General features: G+C 37.2%; 1 protein-coding gene across 6 annotated transcripts in view; it reads left to right on the forward strand.

The window, feature by feature from the left end:
• Positions 1 to 22,056, forward strand: part of ASXL3 (ASXL transcriptional regulator 3) — a 128,158-nt gene that overhangs the window by 68,036 nt on the left and 38,066 nt on the right. For 4 of the 6 annotated variants that reach the window (XM_027883144.1, XM_027883145.1, XM_027883146.1 and 1 more), the window contains 3 exons: positions 12,113 to 12,230; positions 13,156 to 13,275; positions 17,626 to 17,789. In XM_027883144.1, the coding sequence (XP_027738945.1) occupies positions 12,113 to 12,230; positions 13,156 to 13,275; positions 17,626 to 17,789 (402 nt within the window). Of the gene's footprint in view, positions 1 to 4,572; positions 4,783 to 8,178; positions 8,251 to 12,112; positions 12,231 to 13,155; positions 13,276 to 17,625; positions 17,790 to 22,056 lie in introns of those variants that run through there. The other 2 variants (XM_027883147.1, XM_027883148.1) reach the window with 2 other exon arrangements.

Here is a 22,056-nt window from a genome sequence, read left to right on the forward strand (position 1 = left end):
TGTTGGAAATTTTATGTGAGGCTTAAACTAAATAAAAAAAAATTTTGAGAGAAGTGCTGCTGATAGGTAAGAATCTAGGTATACTTGCTGTTCAGTTTTTCTTTATGATCTGTTAAGTAATTTTTCTTTCATACTGTGTTTGACACTACAAGGTATAAAAGTGGGGTAGGTTTTTTTAAAAAAAACAAAACCCCTATGATTTGGATGATTTATGTTCCATAATAAGTAGTAAAGCTTGTAAAAGTAGCTGATTATTCAAAGTCAACTATTAACTGAAAGCTTAACAATGTGAAGATTATTTTTCAGCAGTGCTAAATTAGTTCAGCTTACAGCCAGACAAATGAAAAAGAAAAACTAAAATCTAGGCATTAAAAAAAAAAAATAAAAATTTTCATTACCTCTTCTCAATTTTGTGCTGCAACTTTTCTAAAGTGTTAGCATAATGAGATGACGTTTTAATTTTTCTCATAACTCTCTTAGTTATGATTAGCAGAGATCTAGTATTTCATGTGATAGTTAATTGCCAAGTTCTTGATTTAGACTTCAGTTAAGCAAAGCCTGTCCACATCTCCTCTAAACACTTCAGTTTTTTGTGCAGGCTGAGTTTAAATCCAGTAAAATTAATAGACCTTTATCATTCACAGAAGGTTATATTGTACTTAGAGGTATTGAGGACTGGAAAGGATTATTAAATTGAGGTCTCACACGTGTTTGGTCAGGAAAATTGAACAGTGGGCACAAAGCAGCCAGCTAACCATGAGAATACTTGTGAAGAAGACAAGCTTCTTGGAAACTCTGCTATACAGATCTTTTGTGATATGTGAAGTTCCCTAAGGTGAAGGGAGCAGGCGAAGGGGAAAGGAGGAGAAAAAAAAGAGCAAAGCCACAAATGTTTGAACTTCTCTAATTGTTTAAATTCTACCATTTGTCACTTAGCAGATATATAGCATTGAAAATAATTTTTAAAAGGGCAAATTAATCAGAATAGCTTAATTAATATAAAAAGTCATAACACTGATGCGAATCTTTGAAAACATTCCCTAAGGCTGAGGTTGGAGCAACATCAGAAAGTTAAGTAATCAATAAAAAAAAATTAGTTTTAATTAGGTTGATGGTAATTAGATCCTGTACTTCAGTGTGAGAGTAGCATTACTGCTATCAGCAAAATGTTTTCTCCATACAATATTAGACAAATGGACATTTTAATGGTGGAATAGTGGATTTTTGCTTTGTTCTCTAAAGTTTCAGGTGTTGGCTACTGCAGATTTGATTTGTCATTGTAGTGGAGGTGAATAAACTTTTAACAGTGATTTTATTTATAAAATTGCTGTTGGAAATTTATTCTTTCACTTTCCAGTCTTTCTATTGCTTTTATGGATACATAGTAGCTAAAATTTGAACAAAGAACCTGTAGTGCCTTTAAGTACTGAAGAAGCTTTTTGACACTTGTATGCAAAACTCTTTCAACTGATACAAACTTACTGGTTCCATGTTAAAGTAACGGAGGATGAGGCATCATCATCCTCTCAGCGAGTGCTTGTAATATGTAAGTGTATATATATTGTGTATATATATTGTGATGGGCTCTTCCTTAGCTATTGCTTTTTATCTATTGCTAAACAATATTGACAGAATGAAAACCTACAAGATAGTTTTCAGTGTCCTACTCAGTTTATTTAAAACCAGTGAGTTCTCAACATTACCTTGGTCTTGTGTGTGTTTCTTTTGTAACCATTTAAAGTGAGAGGGAAGTTCTGCTTGAAGATCTGAACTGAAATTAGAAGTTTTTCTCCACTGTTTATCTACTTATTAACCACTCTACCCATATATAATTCTCCTCAAATTATTTTATGCTGGATTTACATATGATTTGATTTTTAGTGGATTCTAGAGATATATTCCTGGTTTAGATTACAAAGAGCAATCTCATATTTCCTTGAAACAGCCTTCATTTTAGAATGTTCTCATAAATCAAATTAGTCACAACACTGCATTTCTTGAGCTATGCGAGGAGCTTTGAGCAAAGGGCATTTTCTGAGCCCTGCCTCTTGGTCTTGATTTCTCTCAAGTAGCAGTGGATTTGGGGTACTTTGCAGAGGGTAAGGAGGTTTGCAGTTGCAGTGGACTTCCATAAGGTCTGTGTCACAGATCAGACCTTGTCTCCGCACCTTTCAAAGGCCGGGCTGCCATTTTGGTCTGGAAACTTTCTAGCTTCACCACCTGCCATGGTGTCCTTGCTGGGAGAGAGATTTTGAGTGTTTTACCACTGAGTGTGTTTTATGCTTCTTTTTCATTTCTGAGAGAGTTTCAGTTTTGCTCTTGTGTAATGCGTACACTTTGCTCTGGGTGTAATGTCCAAAAAATAGTTCCCATTCATGAGGTTTAGACAAAAGAGCCTATGGTGTAGAGCTGCCTTTTATGCTTGGCTTTCTGATGGCAGATTTTACATATTTCTGTTTCCCTTTCACTATTGGAAGAGCTTGGGTATGTGTGCCCAACTGTTGCTGATCTAATACCTTTGAAAAGAAGGCTTATTGCACGCTGTCACATGCTGATTTCCTATCAGTACTGATCAGTTCCATACTGATTTACCTCATTTTCACATTCGAGAGTTTTGGCACGCACACCCATGTAAGGACCTCTTCCTGGGAAAGTACTGAACTACACCTGCATCTGCTAGAAGTGGTACATGGTCACACTACTGTGTGAATTATTCTTGCTCTGGACAAGGCTAACTCAAGTACGGACATCAAGGCATGGCATAGTATCTACATGCTCCTCTTTGGCCCAGTTTCTGTTCCATTGACTTGAGGTGATACTTTTTTTGGAAGTCTTCACTATATACAGATTTGTCTATATCTGTCAAGATGTTCTTGGAACATTTCTCAGAAGAAACGATCATACCTGCAAACTGGCCTCACATAGGTAACACTGAGAATGTGTGAATATCCAGGACATTGAGATGGTATTAGTGTCTGTTGGACTCTGATAGCCAAATATAAGAGCACCTTGTCCGTCAGTGTACCAGTTGTTTCCTGGGTCAGTACCAAGAGAGAATAAAGAAGATACGATATAATGGTGTCTGGGATGATAGTAGACCTCCCAGACATGGAAGAAAATCCTGCCTCACTTTTGGCACTTTGGAATCAGCACCAAGAAAGGTACCCATAAATTTTCTGTTGGGAGAAGAGAAGGATACTTCATTCAGACTCAGGATCTGAATACAGACCAGGACATGTCTGAGACTGTGCTGGGCATCCAGATCTCTTTGTAGAGACAGAAACTCCAGAGACAGCAGCCAAGTGGGTTTGGGAGGAGAGAAGCTCAGGAAATAAGGGAATCAACACAAGGTATGTTACTGCCATGGTTTGTTTTGTTTTTCTTAACTTTGGGCTTTGTCTGCATGCTTGGTGGCTGGGTTCATATATGTGCCACTATTTGATTCATAAAGTGGGTAGATGCAGTTTTTTGCTGAGAAGGAAGGCACCCATCCATATGACTTGTTCTTATAGTAGAAATGGCTACTTCACACCCCTTTTTTTTTCTCCAATGGATGCTGTCAGGCCCCAAGCAGTAATAGAGCTATGGGGATATTATGGTTTACCTCATGTGTTGCTTCAGAATTATAAGACAATAGACCTGTACAGCTCCAAATAACATTTCAGGCTGACTTTTCTACTGCAACTGTCATAATTATTAGAAACCAACCTACAGAGATTAAATTTCAGAGCAGAGTGGTTAACTTAGCCCTGCTTTACCCAAATTCACAGAAGTCATTTATCAAGATTTCTTTGTTTATGCTTTTTTTTTGTTTGTTTTTGGTTTTTTTTGTTTGTTTGTTTGTTTTTGTGTTTTTTTGGACACAGGTGTCCAAGTGCCTAGGTTGGCACTGAAGGTAGAATCCTGATCTCCCATGATGCTGGTGTGAATTTGCTTTCCTGTCTTCAGTTCACACTGCTTACCTTGCTATGAGAGAAGAACAAGAGCAAACTCACCAATCTTGCTCCTTCCACACTTACTCTGTTAGGACTTCTTTCCTTGACTACAGCCAGATGCAGGTTATCTCAAAGCGTTTTGCTTCATAGGAAGTGATCCAGTATGAGTCTGTCTGTGGTGTCTCTCCTTTGACTCATTTGAGCAACTACTCACTCACACGCTCTGATGTAAGCCTGATAGATTTGCCTGCCCTCCTTTCCCTTCTTCGCCCCAAAGAAGCAAAGGTGACAGAGAAGATTGCTATGATTTTTGTCCTTATCACTTAGAATTAAGGGCAGGGTGTCTTCCTGAAAGGCTCTGAAAATCCACTGAACTGAGAGGTATTTTTTGTACTGAATTCCATGTTATAGAGAGTTTGCTGCAGTTCGTCAGTGTCTCTGTTAACCATCTTTCTATGTTTCATTTCAGATTCTACAAATTTACCAGTGCCACAGTTGGAGAATTCTGGCTCCCTAGCTGAAGCATGTCATCAGATGTCTGGCAACATAAGTGATGATTCTTGACAAATTTTCCTGTCAACAAATGGAAAAGAAGGAAAACATGTTGCTTTCTGACTTCTAGAGAGACGTGGGAAGGGACAGTGGAATTTACAAAATGCGTTCAGAAAAATGGAAGTTTGAAGATGATAAACTAAACTGATTTTCTGATTACCGAGACAAATCTAGGGAAGAGGACAGAGAAACTATGGCAGGGAGACTGCATAATGGGGAGAAGAAGCTGGAAGAGCAAGAGTTCCAGCAGAAGCTGTTCAGGGAGTACATGCATTGCCCGAAGGCTGGCTGCACGGTATGTCCCTCTAAAGGTCCATATGCACGGGCAGCATGTACCAGCTGCTCAACACAGTGCTTTGGTAAGACGCAAGACAATGTTTATGAGACTCTCTTCTGGGTCATCCCCTTGGTCCTCATCCCTTACCTGTGATGGAAAGAAAGGGACAGGAACCCACACAATCCCTGCATTCTCTTTGTATTGCTTTTTAATAACTAGCTCCCAGTTGCTGGGGCACTCTGCTTGTTTGTTTCTCCTATGGGGTTGTTTGCATAGCATGCTTTTTACAGTGGTCCTGCACATTTTCTGTTTTAATAAATGTATTTCACAGAATGTCTTAGTCTGAAAAGTAACTAAGGAATTTTAAGCAGCCTTAGAACAGTACTGTGTTGAAGTGTAATTGCCCCTCTACCTCACTGTACGATGGTGTCCTTCTCTTAAAATATGGCACATGCATTACCTTTGGTTAGACCTACCATTGCTATGTCATGGAATCTTCTTCTGAATTATTGGGCTGAAAGCACTCTCTTTCTTCATTTCTGTAGCTGCTGTTGCTTTTTTCAAGTCTCAGATAATCAAGCTGGGGGATAGTGGCCTAGTACTAAGCACTGCATTTATCTGATCATGTTTTTCTTTAAGCAGCCTGGAGAACTATTTAAGATGTATTGGTCATTATGATTGCATTAATGATAAATATAATCGAGTTAAGCTTTTCCAATGATGTTACATGATTTTTCCATATCGTAGCAATGAATATCAAAGTATGTTCTGGGCCATATGAAAAGAACAGCTTTTGATTTGAATAGTCTGTAACATGAAATTATACCCAGGTGACAGTGAATCAGGCCTTGATTTTGAAGTGCATCCTAGAAATTGTTGGCCTTTTCGGGGGAAGACAGGAGTTGGAACAGCTCACAACTCTTCTTAGCTCGAGGAAGCCTCCTACAAATTGTTGACAAGCTGTTCCAAGAGCTGTAGAGTAGGTCCCCAGAAGGCTATGTGCTCAGGATGTGTGTGCACATGGCAGAACCCAAGCTGAAACAGGATGTCTGGAAGGAAGGCATTACACTGCTTACATTGGTGCAGTGTAAATTCTCTGAGAGGTAATATGAGAAATTCTTTTATCTGGAGAATAGTAGTCTAGCCCTGAAGCCTCTGCTGTATGCTTTGGACCCTATACAGAGTACATTGGCAAATTTGACCTAATGGAAAACGTTGATTACTGTTTTAAGATTTTGTATTGACATTGCTATCTTTATTTTAGTTTGATTTTAAACTGTTCTAAAAACTGTTTCCTTTTGTTTTCCTATATGTGCTTTGTTGTGCCAAAATCCAGATTTCCCCACTTTTCAGCTGATAGATGGTATTAGTTTAATACTACACAAACAATTAAAAAACCCCACAACACTTCTCTTTGGAAAAAAAGTGTTCCCTGGGTTGATGCATGTGTCATCATCATTCCCATTCACATGCAAGTCAGAACAGATGTTGAACACATCACATGGGGTTTTTTTCTTCTCTTGTTTCTGTGGCTGGGAAAGCAACAAAAACATTTACTTTGCAGTCTGTCATGATCTGCAGCAACTGTAGCTGTGACTGCATTATTGTAATCCTATAGCAAGCAGTGATGGCTTGCAGGTGTACAGATATACACGTAATAAACACACACGTCTCTCTGTCTCTGCCCTGCAAACATCCAAGTTTTTAGTTCAGTGTTGGTTACCAAACAGGTAAATGTTCATTGTTTATGTATACTGTAGTCCTGCAGAAAGACCCTGAGCACTATTGGAACCTAAAGAACAAATATGCAACAAGAAATGCTTTGTATTCCAAATACAGACAGAAGTGTCACAAGGTAGAAGGATGGCATGGGGCGAGAATAGACGCTTATTTGAGAAGTTATTAGTGTTTATTTGAAAATAAACCCCACGTCTCCAAACTTCCATCCTGGTGATTCCAACACTGCTCTTTATCTCCAAATGCTCAGTTGTGTACACTTGGCATCATACCAATATGCTTGGGGTACAAGTCTGGTTGGAAGTGAATTTTTTTGCTTTGGAAATGGCACTTTGTAGTTTTTTTCCATGGGACACCTTTATTATGCTCTAATCTTATGTTTGCATGCTTATAACCAAGTACTTTGAATGTATGTTTAATATAAGAATTAGTGTTATCCTGAAAATAATAATGTGTTTATTCTTCATGATTTTTGGTGCTTACTGTTTTAGCTTAACTGTTCTGCCTATCCATGAAACAGATTGCCATTGAGAAATTTTAATTTAACAGACACGAGAAGGCTGTCCTAATTTTACTAACAAAATAAGGATGAGAGAGAGGACAAAGACTGAATTTTATGGTGCTGTTAAGTGAATCAGTGATAAAGTATAAATCTATTTCATCTCTGTCAATTTGGAATCCATGACCATGATGTAGAGTTGTTATTTATTTTGTACAGTAGACTTTGCTCAGCATATCATAGCTTGTGTCTTCACATGGCAGAACAGAAGAATTCCATAGCTTTACATTTCTGATCCACAACGTGTGAAATTTCAAAGGTTATGTTTCATGATAAAAGTTTCAGAGTGTAGACTTGACATTTATGGAAACAAATAGAAATCTGGGACAATGTTGCTTAATGCAACCAAGTGTTACATGTCTTTGTTGTTAATAACTTAATTTTTAGCATTCTCGGCGTGTCATGCATTTAAGCTCAAATGAAAGTGTTTTTCTGCATTAATGGTTTATCTGTGTACTACATTTTTTCATTCTGAGTTGAAAAGACGTGGGAAAGAAAAATAACAAAAAAATTCCAAGCAGCAGGGAAATCAGAGCATAGAGCCTGACATTTTGCTTCTGGTGCTCTTTTGGGGATGTATTTTGCCCCTCTCTCCAGTTAACTTTTAGGTCATATTGTTTCTTTTCATTCCTGCTTCAAAAATGACTTTCTGAGTTCTTACTGAAGATAGTCAACCATTTTGTCACATGGGTGAAGAAGTCTTTCCTGTGTTAAGATCAATTAAAATAACATTATTATTTTTAAAAGGATATAATGGTGTGCATGAAACCACCAACACACTGCAATATTCCAACAGGGACAGAAACTCCGTGAAAAATGGAAGGGTACTTGCTCTTGTCACCTCTTTATTAAAAAACTGCTTGGAATTAGAAGTTCACTGTTAAATTCATGGTGCTTTTCTTTTACCATCTATCTTCTGAGTTTATGTTTTCTTAATTCTCATATTTTTATTTTATTTTGAGTTCTTTGGATGAAAGTGAATTGATAGGTTACTTAAAGATTTTGGCAATAAAAATAATGTCATTAAACAAAATAATTATACCAAGCCCTGTATAATGACCATGGCAGTATTATTCAACAGATGGTCACAGGTTCATTTTTATGAATGGGAATATTGGGAATTCTTCATACTCATTATGTGCGAGAGATTCACAGATGTCCTTTGCAAATCTGCTTGTGAAAGGCTGGATGTAAGTATTGTATTTTGGTGGTACTTTTAAGAGAGCTTTTAATGCTTTGACTTTTAAATCACATGAACTTTTCTTTTTTTTCTCCTTTTTTTTATTTTTATTTATTTGCTGTACAGTTAGGGTGGTGGTAGTATTTTACTTCAGCAGTGTTCTAGGTATTTACAACTTGCAGCTTTTTTAACTCAAGGATTTAGCACAAAGTGATTAAATGCATTTGAAAGGTAAATATAGAGTCTCTTTAAAGAAAAATATACTTTAAGTAAACTATCATATGCACTATGTGTGTTTTTCTCTAAATTTCTGTAGAGAAAATAGCACCTTACCATTTGATAAAATCATTGGCTGTTTCTTGCAGTTCTGTAGGAAGCCCAGCTAGGAGGTTGTATCTCTAATATGGTTGAGATGCAAAAGGCACGTTGGTAATAGAAGCCAATGTAGTTTGTGTTAGTTACTGTTTCCCTATCTACAGTGAAATCTGGAACTTGTTGTTTTCTTGGAATAAGTTATAACATTTCTCATTCTCTTTAGTGCTAGTTACAAATTTGACTCATTTACTTTGTGCTTATTCCCATCACCAGAAGAGCCAAAACTAGAGATTTATTTGATCGTGGTGACTAGGAAAGCACTAAATTAGCTTGGTGCACTAAAAGCTTAATATAGCAGAGCATTTGGTGCATGTTTCACTTGGAGTAATCTCATTGACTTCCCAGCTAAGTAGAATCAATCTTGGGATACAAGATTCTTGTCTAACCTACGGTAGTCTTGTATCCTAAAATTAATATCCCTCTGGCTATAAGTGTAGAGAAGTTATATATTTGTCCCCAGCAGAGACTGTACAGAGTGTCCTCGGTTTATACTTAACTCCTTCTGGTGTTTGGCTTTCCTTGTAACTAGGTGTCAGTCAGCAGTTTCTCCCGCTACTGGGTTACTTCTAGTGTTGTCTTGCAAAGACTTGTCTATCCAAAATTTCAGACAGTGCAGCTTCAAATTCAAAGGAGAATTTAACAGAAAATTGTGATTAGCTGGGTATAGTATGTCCCACTGAATAGAATGTCTGCACAGAATATTAGATTACTTCATATTTTTGTACCCTCCTCTCATGCCTCATATCATTCTTTTGACAAATGAAAAGATAGAGAGGCATAGGGAAGATTATTTTTCTAGTCTCAGTACACAGGGTAATTCATCGGCACCTTATATTAGAAGTTGTACTTGTATTTTAATGTTCATGTGCGTTTTTTTTTTCTTCATTCTACAGCCTGTCTTTTAGGTGTGTATAGCTTTACTGTCAGCTTGAGCCATCCAATAGAGACTGATTTACATACATAACTATAGGCCCTGTGTGCTATCTGTTCCTTGCGCTGTGAAACTGGAGGAGATGGGGGAGGAACTGGACTGGCAGTGAAACAATTGATGTTAGGGAAAAAGAAACCCTGAAAAACAAATGTGTGTCCAAGGGAAATGGTGTCTTTAAGGTTTGTGCTTGACCCTCACATACTGAGTAGCTTAGCTTCTCAAGTGGGCTATGCCTCAAAGTAAATAGTTCTGGTAGCGACGTTTGTCTACTTCCAGCTGTGTTCTCTGGTTTTATGGCTCTGACTGTCCAGGGAGTGTCTTACATTAGTGCTCTGTTAGCATGGTGTGGCTTGTACTTCATGAAAATGCCAGATGAGTTGCAGAAGTGTGTGCTTAAGGTCCACAAGGGTCCTTCCTGTAACACAAGAGAAGGTAAGTGGTGCGCCTGACAAAGACTGGGTACCGCTCCCCTCTACTCCAGGAGCATGTGTGTCACCTGAGATGTACAAACACTGACTGCCTGTCATTGGTGGAGGATACACTGCTGTTTACTTTCTCTCCTTCATGGGAGTTCAGTCTAAAGCATTGAAAATCAGCTGTGAGGCTTTACAAAAAAATCTGCCCTTGTTACAGTGGCTATATAAATCATTAAAATGGTATTTTCTTATGGATGCGGGCAACAAGGCTATGGACCCTTGGTAGAGGTGGAAATTGTCTTGGAATGTCAGAAGGAGGCTGTAGGAGAACATGGAGCATCGTTTGGGCTCTAACCAATTGCCTAGGGAGGATGACACTGAGGAGGGATATTTCTTTGCTTTTCACAAGGCAAATAAGGCTGTGGGGCACAATGATGCAAAGTTTGGGTTGTGGTTATATTGGTGTGTGGTTAGTGCTGACATTACCTTTCCTTTCATTTAATTTTTAGTGAACTGTTTGCTATTGTCTCAGTGGTATTACTATTAATTAAGGATCACCTGGTTTGATGGGACTGCGCTGAGGGTCATTTTTGGAAATGTGGGGAATTTTTCAGAAATTTTAAGATTTTAGAATTTTCTGTCTGCAAATCTGGCTGCGCTTGCTCAAGACCAGTATGAATTTTCTGTTTTAAAAATGTTTGAAGTACAGGCTGTTCTTTATGACTTTCTGTTTGTTTCTGTGGTTCAGCACAGATCTGACCAGCTTCCTCTCTTTGTTTGCTTTCAAGTGTTCTAATTTGCTTTTTATTGCTCAGTACTTATGTGTCTTTTAAGAAGTACTAAAGAAGGGGTTAATCGATGAAATAGCTTCTGTGTGGCTCGGTGTATTTTATGTTGTATAGTGTGTTATTTAGAGGAATAGACCAATATCGATTTCTTTCTTTTCAGGTTGTGTTTTGTTTTGTTTAGGGTTTTTTTTGTATTATTTAGCTATGTGAACATTTTGGAAAGATATTACAGATTCATTAAGGTTACAAACTTAAACCTTACAAGGCATCAGTCATTCATGCTCATGAACTGTAGGGGTAATTCGTATTAAATATGTTCCTTGTTCACATAGTATTGCTTTAATAAATCCCCCCCAAGATCATAACACAAATCACAATTGTAAAAAGAGAGTGCACAGTAAGATTGGAGAAAAATAGACAGGAGAATAGGAGAAATCTGTATTAAGTCCAGCCCATTCTGATTAATTCCAGAATTTTAATGCTTGCAGATGTATTAATTGGCAGGTATTCATAGTTGTGTGTTTTAAGATCTTTTGAATGAGATATAATTTTCCATATAAAATAGTCTGATGGGTATTTGCTGTTTCTAATCTTTAAATATTTTGTATTACATTATCAACCCTGTATTCAATACATTTATGAAACACAAAGCACTCCCATTTTTAGAGATTTATTCGTGTATCATTTTCCCCCAGATTTGCCAGAACACCATCATGTTCGTGTTCTGAAGGTTAATGCCCAAAGTCAAACAGACAGAAGCCAAATGCTGCAAGGTTTCCAAGATTAGGACTGATTCCCTTCACGAAAATAAATGATTCCTGCCATGTTCAGTGATTTTGTGCAGCACTACTCACGGCTGAGTGAGTGCATCAATACTGTAGTCCTTACATGCTGTACATACTGATGACACTCTGTGTTAACTTGATTGACTGAGCAGTATACTGGAGAGGATGCACCTGCGAGAGATGTGCAGACCTATATATTTTTATTCTGTTTTTGAAACATTTTAGGTTTACTTTTTTGCGGGGGGGGGGAGTCTTAGTTTCACATTCCATGGGTTATGACATTGTGCTGTTAAGGTAGAGCAAACAGTTATGTGCTTCTTTGTTGTAAAAACTGGGTTGGAAAATGATCTAAGGTGCATCTTCTTTCTCTTTATAAAAAAAAGGGGAAAAAGCCTGATTTTATATTTTAAAGGAAAATGACATAAAGAGGACAAGTGTGAAGTCTGGCAAGTCAGTAGCTATGTAAATTTTGCTTATTTTAAGGGATTCAGCGTAATGGTTGAGAAATGTCTTGTGTAATTCACTTACAAGCATTATTTTTTTGTTACAGTTTTATGTTTTGTTATCCTTTTTGTAGGCTTTAAGACAACAGCAGAAAAGAAGAAATGGAGTCTCAATGATGGTAAACAAGACTGTTCCTCGTGTTGTTTTGACACCATTAAAGGTGTCTGATGAGCAGTCGGATTCGCCTTCAGGTAAATAGCTAAAGGACCGTTTGCAAGATCAACTCTAGTCACAGAGCCTTCCTCTGAATCAGCTGTGTAGCATTACAGAATTTGGAATTGCTAAAATAATGTTTCCACTGGGTGGCTTTGTTTAACGTCTTTATTTCCTTATCAAATCTGGTGTCTCGAGGATGGAGATTTTTCTTTAATAAAGAACTGAAGGCACACAGTAAAATGACAATTGGTAATAGCAACAGCTTTAAAGGAATGCAAAGTAACATTTTGTTTGGCTCTGGAGCTCTAATGGAGGACCACATGCTGGTATTCAATGCCATAAGAAGGGGAGGAGGGGGGAAAAAAGGCAAGCTTCTCTGTGAATGTGAATTTGTGTCTCAATTCTGCATTGCAATACTCGAATCCTTTTGTTAGCTTTTCTTGTTCTGATGCCATGCTTATCACTGCAGCATAACCTTGACCTTTAGCTCTGGTGGTGAAGTTGCTTCATTTAAAGAGATTCCTGTGTCTATGTTTAACAAAAACTGACAATTGTATTTCCAAGCATATCCCTTCTATACATGTTTCTTCACAAAGAAATTTTCTTTTTTCAGCTGTAGATCGCTTTACTGCCCCATAACTTGAGGTTAAAATATTCTTAGAGATACTCTTGGGTATTATAGAACTATGTTATTTTTATTAGATCAGTGAACATTTTTATTGACTGCAGTGTTCAGTAAACTTTAGTTTTCAGCACTTAATTGATTTATTGAGCTTTTACTTCCATTTCCTCTGATGATAAGGAATCATATTGTGACCAGAAAGGTATATTGCCTTTCAGCAAGTAGATGTCAATTTTTTTTAATTCTATTTTTGTTTTGTTTACGGTGTAGGGGGTGCTGGGGTGATGTTGGTAAAAGTGCAAAAGCATCACGTTTGAGGGATTTTATTTTTTCCTAAGGATCTGAATCTAAAAATGGTGAAGCAGATGGTTCTGATAAAGAGATGAAACATGGGCAAAAGTCTCCAACTGGAAAACAAACAAGCCAGCACTTAAAGAGGTTAAAAAAATCCGGTTTAGGTGAGTAGGAGTAAAATAAATATCTTACTTGTAATACTGATGTTTTTCTAAACCCTGTGTTCTCTTTAAAAGATTTATTTTTCTGGTTTATCTGTCCCTTTTTCAAACTCAGCAGCTGACCCTCTCTCAAGAAGACATCTTTCTGGCTACCCGGAAAATCCATGGTCATTTTTGTCCTCCCAGAATAATTTTCTGTAGTTGCTTTTTAAAGTCTGACAGACCTAAGCAACTGCAGGCAGAGAGGTGATTTAGCAATTAGGTTCTGGTCGTTGTGTAAGGATTTTGTGGGAGATGGGGGCAGGGTGCAGCAGATATTCTTTCTTCATGGTAAATTTGCTTGCCATCTATTATGCATTTATTCCCAAAGATAATAGCATGTTTGCTAACATGCTTGCCCTATTAGAAGTTAACCTTCTCTTTCTTTCATTTGCATTATTTCATGTCATTTAGAGATTTGGCATATAATTTTTGGTTGATTCTCCTTCTTTGGTTGATTTATTTCTTCAGTTGGATCTATAATTATTTTGAAGCTGCATCTCTTCAGAAAACTGTAGATAGAGTTTCTCGTTTTATTTTCTGTGTTTTTTTAACAAGATTCGTGGATGATGTTCTGTAATTAACAAAGAATTTTCTCTGAAGAGATGCTAAGAGTAAATTTGCAGCTCCATGTGATAGGCAGATTTTCCTGCTCTGCATGAAATTTAATTGGAAAAGTTCCCTAGGGAGCATAAAATGTAGTGTTCACTAAGACTCTTGTCTTGGCTAAAGTCAAGTTGAATAATGACATAACTGTTTCTTTATCTTTTCAAAGTACTTTCTGCATTCAGCAGACTGCTGAATCATTGAGACAAGTATTTTGCAATGCGGCCACATTGAAAAAGTTAGCAAACGGGCTCTTTGTAGTGGCTATATCATCCTAAAAGTTATCTTATGCCTCTCTTTGTGGTGATAAGATTGTTCTTCTTTATTAATCATCCAGCCTAGTCGTATTTTTATGTATCATCATCCTGTAAAATCCAAGGTACTTTACTTCCAAAATACCATAGGTGAGTTTTTAAATATACTGTTGTCAATTCCTGGCAAACTGTTTCCCATAAGGCTTAATTGTATCACAGCCTCCCATGGAAGTGCACTTTGGTTTCATATGTGATCTTTCTGCAGATTATTAATCAGTTCCATATGGATAGCTATTTCTTTATGTTTATGAAATGGAATAATTCAAAACTGACAATACTCCTTCAGTATTACAGCTTTTGCTATGCAAAGTTATATTTAACTTCAGATGATTTCCTGGAACTTTTATCTACATTTAAGACTGAGATACATAATTTTAAGTATACCTTCCTCCCCATCTCCAGATATTACATTAATGGTTGGCTGAATGATATCAAAAGCAGACTGAATTAATTAGGGTTTTTTTTATGGATTTCAGAGAAAAAATCCGCTGGCTTTCTGGGACACCACACATGGAATGCAGGGCATTTTGTAAAGTTTTAAGGGTTACTGTTCTTGTACCTGCTGAAATATATCTCTTATGACATGATATTTCTTAGAATGCTAAAAAAACAGTTGTTGAGCATCTTTGAGAATAGGTGCAGCATCCTGTATAGTGCACGATTCAGTTCCAGGTATTCACTGATCTGCTCAGGTATTCAGTTCCAGGTATTCACTGATCTGTTGTGTTTGGTAGACTTTCTGAGCTCTGATTAAATACGATGACTTTTTTTTCCCTTTTGGTTAACAGATTCTGCCAAAATGTGATTTCTGTCCTTTGCTGTTTTCAGTATTACACTCTGATGTAGAACCATAGTGATCCCATCTCTTCATAGTTAATTCTCTGTTTTGGAGACTAATCTCTTTTTTTCCAAGGCTGCAAGCCTGAGTTTCTCATCTTACAGGTTCTATTTCTGATCTGGACAGTGATACCCCTGAACTCTGATAGCAGCTATATAAGGATTCAAAATGTCTTTCTCTATGGGAAGCAACATAAAAAACAGTGGCATGTGTTTTGTCAGTCATGACTAGTGATGCAGTGGTGGTGTACTTTCATGCTGCTCCCAAACACTTCACTAAATCTGATTACAAACTCGAGACCTGCTAAATTTGTTGTTGTTCTGAAAAGATTTTGCAGGGCTTTTTCTAAGTATGACCATGCTGGGCATCAACTTTTTGCTACTGGCCTAGAAATAATACACATATTTCTACCACAAGTTGATAAAACCTCCAGAGTAGTCTGTAAGTGGTAGCAGGTCAAATAAATAAGAAAATGTGTGTCCCAGGCACATGGAGTTAGGTTTCATTTTCTGGCTTGGGAATTTCATGCTATTAAAATACCTGCCACTGAAAAATGCTACTGACTTTGAAGTCATATAACTTATGTTGGTTTGGATTATCTCTATGTGTATGTCTTTCCATAGGATATGAAGCATTAGCTATTGAAAATGTTGCTCTAATTTGGAGTCACTTAGAAGGTGGAGATATGTATTTTGTATTTATTAAAGACATACAGTCATTAAAATTGGATACATCATACTACTTGTGTTATGCTTGTGTTCTTTTTGCATTTATATTTAGTGGGTGGAACAGATGGTGAGGACAGTTTATTGTGGTACATTCATAAAAATGAGCACTTCTTCCATACAATTGTCCTGTGTAACAGGGCACTCGTTTGTAATGGAGTTTCTGCTGTACTGAAATACAGTATGTTGGAAATACATGTTGGAGAAGATTTTTCTGTGCTGAGTACACAGTGCCTGGTCTCATTCAGTTAGTATTGTCTGCTGAAAAATTAAAGGAAATTGCAAGAATGTTTGTGGGAGGCTGTGACTGAAAAGAAGCTTTTAGAATTTACAAATCTGCATTTTCTTTCATTTGTACATTTTGTGGGTGGTGATATAACCTTTCAGGAAAGTGACCACCATAGGTCTTCCAAGAAATCTAACACATATTTGCATTCTTTTTATTAATATTGCTGTTAACTAGTGTGTAGCATTTGAGACATTACTAATAATCAGTGTGCCTAAATTCCCCCATTAGTGAAACATTTATTCCTCATTAATGTGTCAGTTGTAATCTTTGTTGAGAGGTCCTATGTTAATGCCAAATGCCATCATTGCTTATAGCAATATAATAGTCTTTCAATTGTTTTTTAGAGCTTCTGCTGGCGTTTGTGTATTTTCTGGTTAAGACCCGTCTTGTTGCATCTTTGAAATACTGGAAAGTACAGCAGACTAAAACCTGAAGGATTTTCCTGGGAGGGGTAGAAGACTTTGAGTTTTTCCAGCCACCTGGACTCCACTTTTTCCTTTTCCCTCTTGAGTACCATAATATGTTAAGACTAAAAGGAATAAAAAGGATTTTGAAGCAAGTAGCAGTAATTGCTCTAAGGAGCTTTAAAAAGTACCTTCTAAATATTATCCTAGAAATAATAACAAAATCAGACCTCCAGTTACAGGGCTAAATCAGATATATACCTGTCATTCCTGACAGGTATTTGTCTAACATATTCTTAATGATTTCCTCTGATGGAGACTGTATTGTCTCCCTCTTTATCTAATCAGATATCTCTTTGTCCTTGCTGGTTAAAAAGCTTTCTTTTCCCAGCATCTTAACAGATATATTTCTTACTGTGCAAGAGTTTAAGCTCATTGCCTTTGCTATGCACTGTGTACAGTAAGAAGACATTATTCTGCACCCTTGTGCATCAGGTAAATGTGTATTTCACCTTCCTTCTGCTGAGTCTTTATCTAATTCCTGGGTTTGTACTGTTCCCCACAGACCCTGTTTTCTAAACTTCTCATAATTCCCGCTGCCTTCTGTTTGTTGATCATTTTAGATCATCAGTTCTTATGAAAATTCAGAAAATGCATGGTTTTCAGACACTGATTTGAGACATCAAATATCCTCATCTCTTTGATCATTGTCTGTCCATTCAGGTAGCTTATAGCAGGTGCTATGGGACACTGCAGATGTGGAGCATGGCAAAAGAGAAGCTGTCCATAATGATTGATTCACATCAGCCTTGTCAGGCAGCGTTTTGTTTGAAAATAGATGCGTATAATTATTGTTGATGACACGACAGGAATATTTTCTGCTGTTGAGTTGGTCTCTTGGGCTGAAAGTATGAATATGTCAGCTGTGATGCTGACTGAAACATGGATCATGTAAGAGCTCAAGAGACAAATCCAGAGAATATAAAAGAAGCTGTTAAGGCATCTAGAGAAGGCTATGTTACCCTTCTCAGAGTACCGTTTCTCTGGAGCTTACTGTATTATACAATAAAAACTAAAAACTTGTTCTTGCTCTCTTCCTTTATTTGTGTTTAAAGTTATTTCTGTTTATTTACTCCAGGACATTTGAAATGGACCAAAGCTGAGGATATTGACATAGAAACACCAGGATCTATTCTAGTGAACACTAACCTGAGGGCTTTAATAAATAAACACACCTTTGCTTCTTTACCTCAGCATTTTCAACAATACCTCCTGCTTTTGCTTCCAGAAGTAGACAGGCAGGTAAGTAGCATCATGCAATATTTCTTTCTTTAATGAGACTTTTTTATGCCGTGTTTGCATAGACTGGTTTGATTGACTAGGAATTGTTCCAAGAAAGAAAAAGGAGAATATTTCTATACTCTCTTAGGTAAAACTGTTAGATGTGAAACGACTGTAAAGTTTATCTTTAAGCATCAACCAGCTCCTGCTTCTTTTCATCCTGAAAACTCTGCAGCTCCCTGATTTGTCTGAATGGAAACTGGCCAGCAGATCTTCCAAACTTGCCAGACCTCTTAATTAGCTTCTCTACCTATAGTGTTGAAGATAAACTTCTCTTCAAGACTTTATTTACATTGAGTCTCTTTTCACCTGTTATCTTACTTGGCACTCTGTCAGTAATGTCCAGGTCAATATTAGTTCTGTTAGGTTCTTCTTCTCCTCCTCACCTTTTATGCAGGTATGTGTATACTCTCTCAACCCCAGTGCACCAAATCCATTAATTCACACCTTTTGTAAGGAATTTCTTCTCCAGAGATTATGGCTATTGGCTCATACAGGTCATTAATGAGTTCTGTTGAGGAGAATGATTTGGAGAGTTAATAGGATGGAAATAAAATTTCAATTTCATGATCTTTCCTACGATGTTTGTCCTTCCTGCATTTGTTGATCACATTTCAGTGTTTCTTTTAGCAAGAAAAAAAGGCTTTCCAGCATGTCTCTTAGTTAAAATAGCAAAGAGGGCACAAAACCATTTTATTTACTCACTTGCCTCACTTAGGGATTTAAACAGTCTTACCAATTTCTGTGGGGAATACTCATGTACTTAATTCAGACTCATTAACTTACCCAAATAGAGCACTATATTTTTAGCAGATGATCAGTATCCCTTTTTTTATGTAATAACTAGAGAACGAAGGTCACTTAAATGACTAATTAAAACCTGCATCTTAAATCAGTATTTCATTTCAGTATTGCAGGTTTCATTCTTAAACTGTTAGTAGTTAGCTTACCAACAGTGCAGGGGAAAGCAATGCAATATGAGACGAAAAGAGAAAGAAAAATTGTATTGATGTACATTTATTCAGCCTCTTATCAAATTAGATACTGTATGTTGTGGACTCTAATATATATATCTTAATAACAGAATGTTTGAGAAGGAACATTAAAAACAGAGACATAGGGGAAACGATGTAATTGTATTTATTCTCAAGCTCTCACAGTGCAGTCAAAATCAGTATTGACAAATTTTAAGAGAACTTTTTTCTCTGCTGTGAAACAGATTTTAACTTAGTGCCCAGGAAATATTTTCCTGATACTTTTGAGTTCTTATTCTTTTTCTAGTTAATTCATCAGAAGAGATTAAAAAACCCCACATAATTACTAGATAAAATCATGTTTTCTCTCCACCCATCAGAAATCCCAGTGATCCAAATTTATATTTCAAGTACAGGGGCTTTATTTAGAAGTTTTTTACTTTAAAATTTATTTTTAAAAATAGAGACTCTGGAACTCACAAACCCCTTACCTTCTTATCAGTGTTCTTACAGCAGAGGTTTTTGGCAAGAAAACCAAGAGAATATTTGTTGAGTTTAAACACTCCTCACTAGTTAAAAGCAACGTGTTTGTTTTTAATTTTTATTTTAGAAAGCTTTCACGTAATGAATATAATACGTTATTTCAGAGACCCAACACTACATAATTGGACACTGTTACTTTGCAGGCAAACTAATCACAAAAAGCAGATGTGATGAGACATTTTCAGGTGTCCTTCTGTCCGTCATCTCCTCAGAGCATTCTGTTGGCTTGTATAGCATACCATGTTTTCACATGCATTTGGAAGGCAGGACTCACCATTCATCTCTGGATGGAAATGTTTGGCCTCTAAGAGTGAAAATTGTTTTCTGGTGGAGAGTGGAATAACCCTGAACCCTCACTTTGCAGAAGTCTTATTAGAGAAAGAAATACATCTCTTTTTTTAGAATATCTGAGAATATGCCCTTGGCTACAGCTTAAGAGTGGCATCGCAGATACAGACTGAGGGAAGCAATTGAACTGCTTCCTGTGACAAGTGGAAAATGACAGTGTAGTGCTCAAGAATCAGTTGAGAAGGAGAGGGTATTCTGTGCTGGGAGCTCTGCTGCAGGTCCCTCTGAACAAGGCAAGAGTATTCAGTTTTCCTCTTTTATTTTTACTGTCTAAATCAAACGGGGCATCAGGCAAGCAAAAGCAGTGCAAAACTATTCTTTGAGTTAGCTGCCCATCTCCGGGAAAATCTTCAGTTTTATTGCTTTTTACTGTCCTTTTCTTGTTTTGCCTGAGAATTCCTATTTCTGCTCCTCTGGCTCTGAAGTGTTTCCTCCCTGTGTGTTGCTCTGCAGTTGGCTGCTGTTGTCTTCCCCAGAGAAAGGTGCATATCTGTGTTGTCATGTGTATATAGTATGTGAAGTACTGTAATAAATGGCACTATAAAAATGTAATAGAGTTATGCTATTTGTGTATATATAGTGATCTGTGAAATAAATTACTAATGAAGTGCAGTCTCATTTAGGCTTTATTACTGCTCCACATAGAAAAACCCTATGATGAATGATTCTTTGTCATTTCTGTCATAAACACCATTTTTCTGGGCGGTATAACTCCTCCTCCTTAAATAGCACTGAGCCGAAACTTGTCATGCATGTGTCAGTTTGAATAAGCATTTTTAGAAACCATTAGTTAAGGGAGTTGAGGTTTTCTGGTTTTTTTGTGTGAAAGTGTTTATTATAAATAAATGACTTCTGTCTCAACCCTAGTGAGCCTAATGTGTTCATAAAAAGTTCAGGGCCAAGTTAGGGACTTACTGGGATGTGTTTTCTGGTCTTTCTTTTGTTTTCAAGTTTTGTGGTTGATATCAGGGAGCCATTGGAGTCCATGGAACAAAAAGCCTTAGAAAAGATGTCCCAGAATGGAATAAGTTGAGAACAACTCTGCTGATGTTGGTGCTGTCTTTTTTTTTTTTTCCTTGGGAAAACATAAGCTCTTTCTTTATTCACAATTGAAATTGATTTTAGCTTGTATATTAGTTTATATTCTATTTCAGTAGCAAGGAGGCTTGTGTGTTCAAATGAGGCTTCTGTATTCAAAATGCCTGTAAAAGAAGTTGGAGAAAGTTGGCAGTTACGGTAGACATGTTTTATCAAGGTTTTTATTTGTTTTCATTTGGATTCAGATTGAATTAGTATGTAAACACTGTTAAAATCATAGAGTCATAGAACATCCTGAGTTGGAGGGGACCCTCGAGGATCAGCCCCAAGAATCACACCATGTGGCTGAGGGCATTGTCCAAACACTTCTTGATCTCTGGGTGGCTTGGTGCTGTTACCACTTCCTTGGGGAGCCTGTGCCAAAGCCCAACCACTCTCTGGGTGAAGAATCTTTACAGCTTTGTGCTGTTCTGTTGGGTACTATCCCTGGTCACTGGAGAGAAAAGCTCAGTGCCTGAGAAGCAGCCATGTCCTAGACTTGTCTGTATAGCAGACTAGTCCAAAATCTTGCATCACTGGATACTGGGAACCTCATGACTGAAATTTGAACATCCAGATTTTCAGCTCTGTTTTGATCTGTATGAGCTCAAAGACTCAAAAACCTTGAAGCTCAGCTGATACAGAAGCCTGTTGGGTGACCCCACAGGAAACTTAGGTGACTGAGCTGTAAATATAGAAAAAAAATGCAGGTATAGAAACTATATGGAAAGCAAAGTCTCTGCAGTAAAGATTTCAGTTATCACAAATTCCAGCAAAGTATTTTTCTCCTCTAATTAGAACATTCTACAGCTAAAGAACAGTGGAATTTTCATCAAAGAATACCTGATTCTAACATTGATACATAAAATGATAGTTACATGTATCAGAAGCCTTCTCGACCACATCTCAACAAATACTCATCTTCAAAGCAGGAAGTTCTTCTCTGTATCTAGATTGCTATACAACATCAGTGCCTCTTTAAATATTAATTAAACAACATATATTGTGCAGGGATGAGTAAACAGGTCTGTGCAACAGGCCGCTGAAGAGAAATGGCAGTGTTGTGTCTACACCAGCTTTCCGTGTTGGTGCTATTGGGAAGTCAAATTCCTGCTATTAGCACTGGGATATGGGCAAAATGAAGGGAAAACCACCCATCTACTAAGCTTCCAGGAAGAGAAGTGCTGCCTCATCTGAATAGTAGCAGAAAGCTGAAATTATTTTACTAATCCTTAGAGAGCTAAAGAAAATATTCTTTCCTGAATGCTGTGAAAAAAACATGTCTT

This window comes from Empidonax traillii, unplaced genomic scaffold (genome assembly GCF_003031625.1).
Source record: "Empidonax traillii isolate 1590-97213 ecotype Southwest subspecies unplaced genomic scaffold, ASM303162v1 scaffold119:size1479319, whole genome shotgun sequence".
Taxonomy (NCBI): domain Eukaryota; kingdom Metazoa; phylum Chordata; class Aves; order Passeriformes; family Tyrannidae; genus Empidonax; species Empidonax traillii.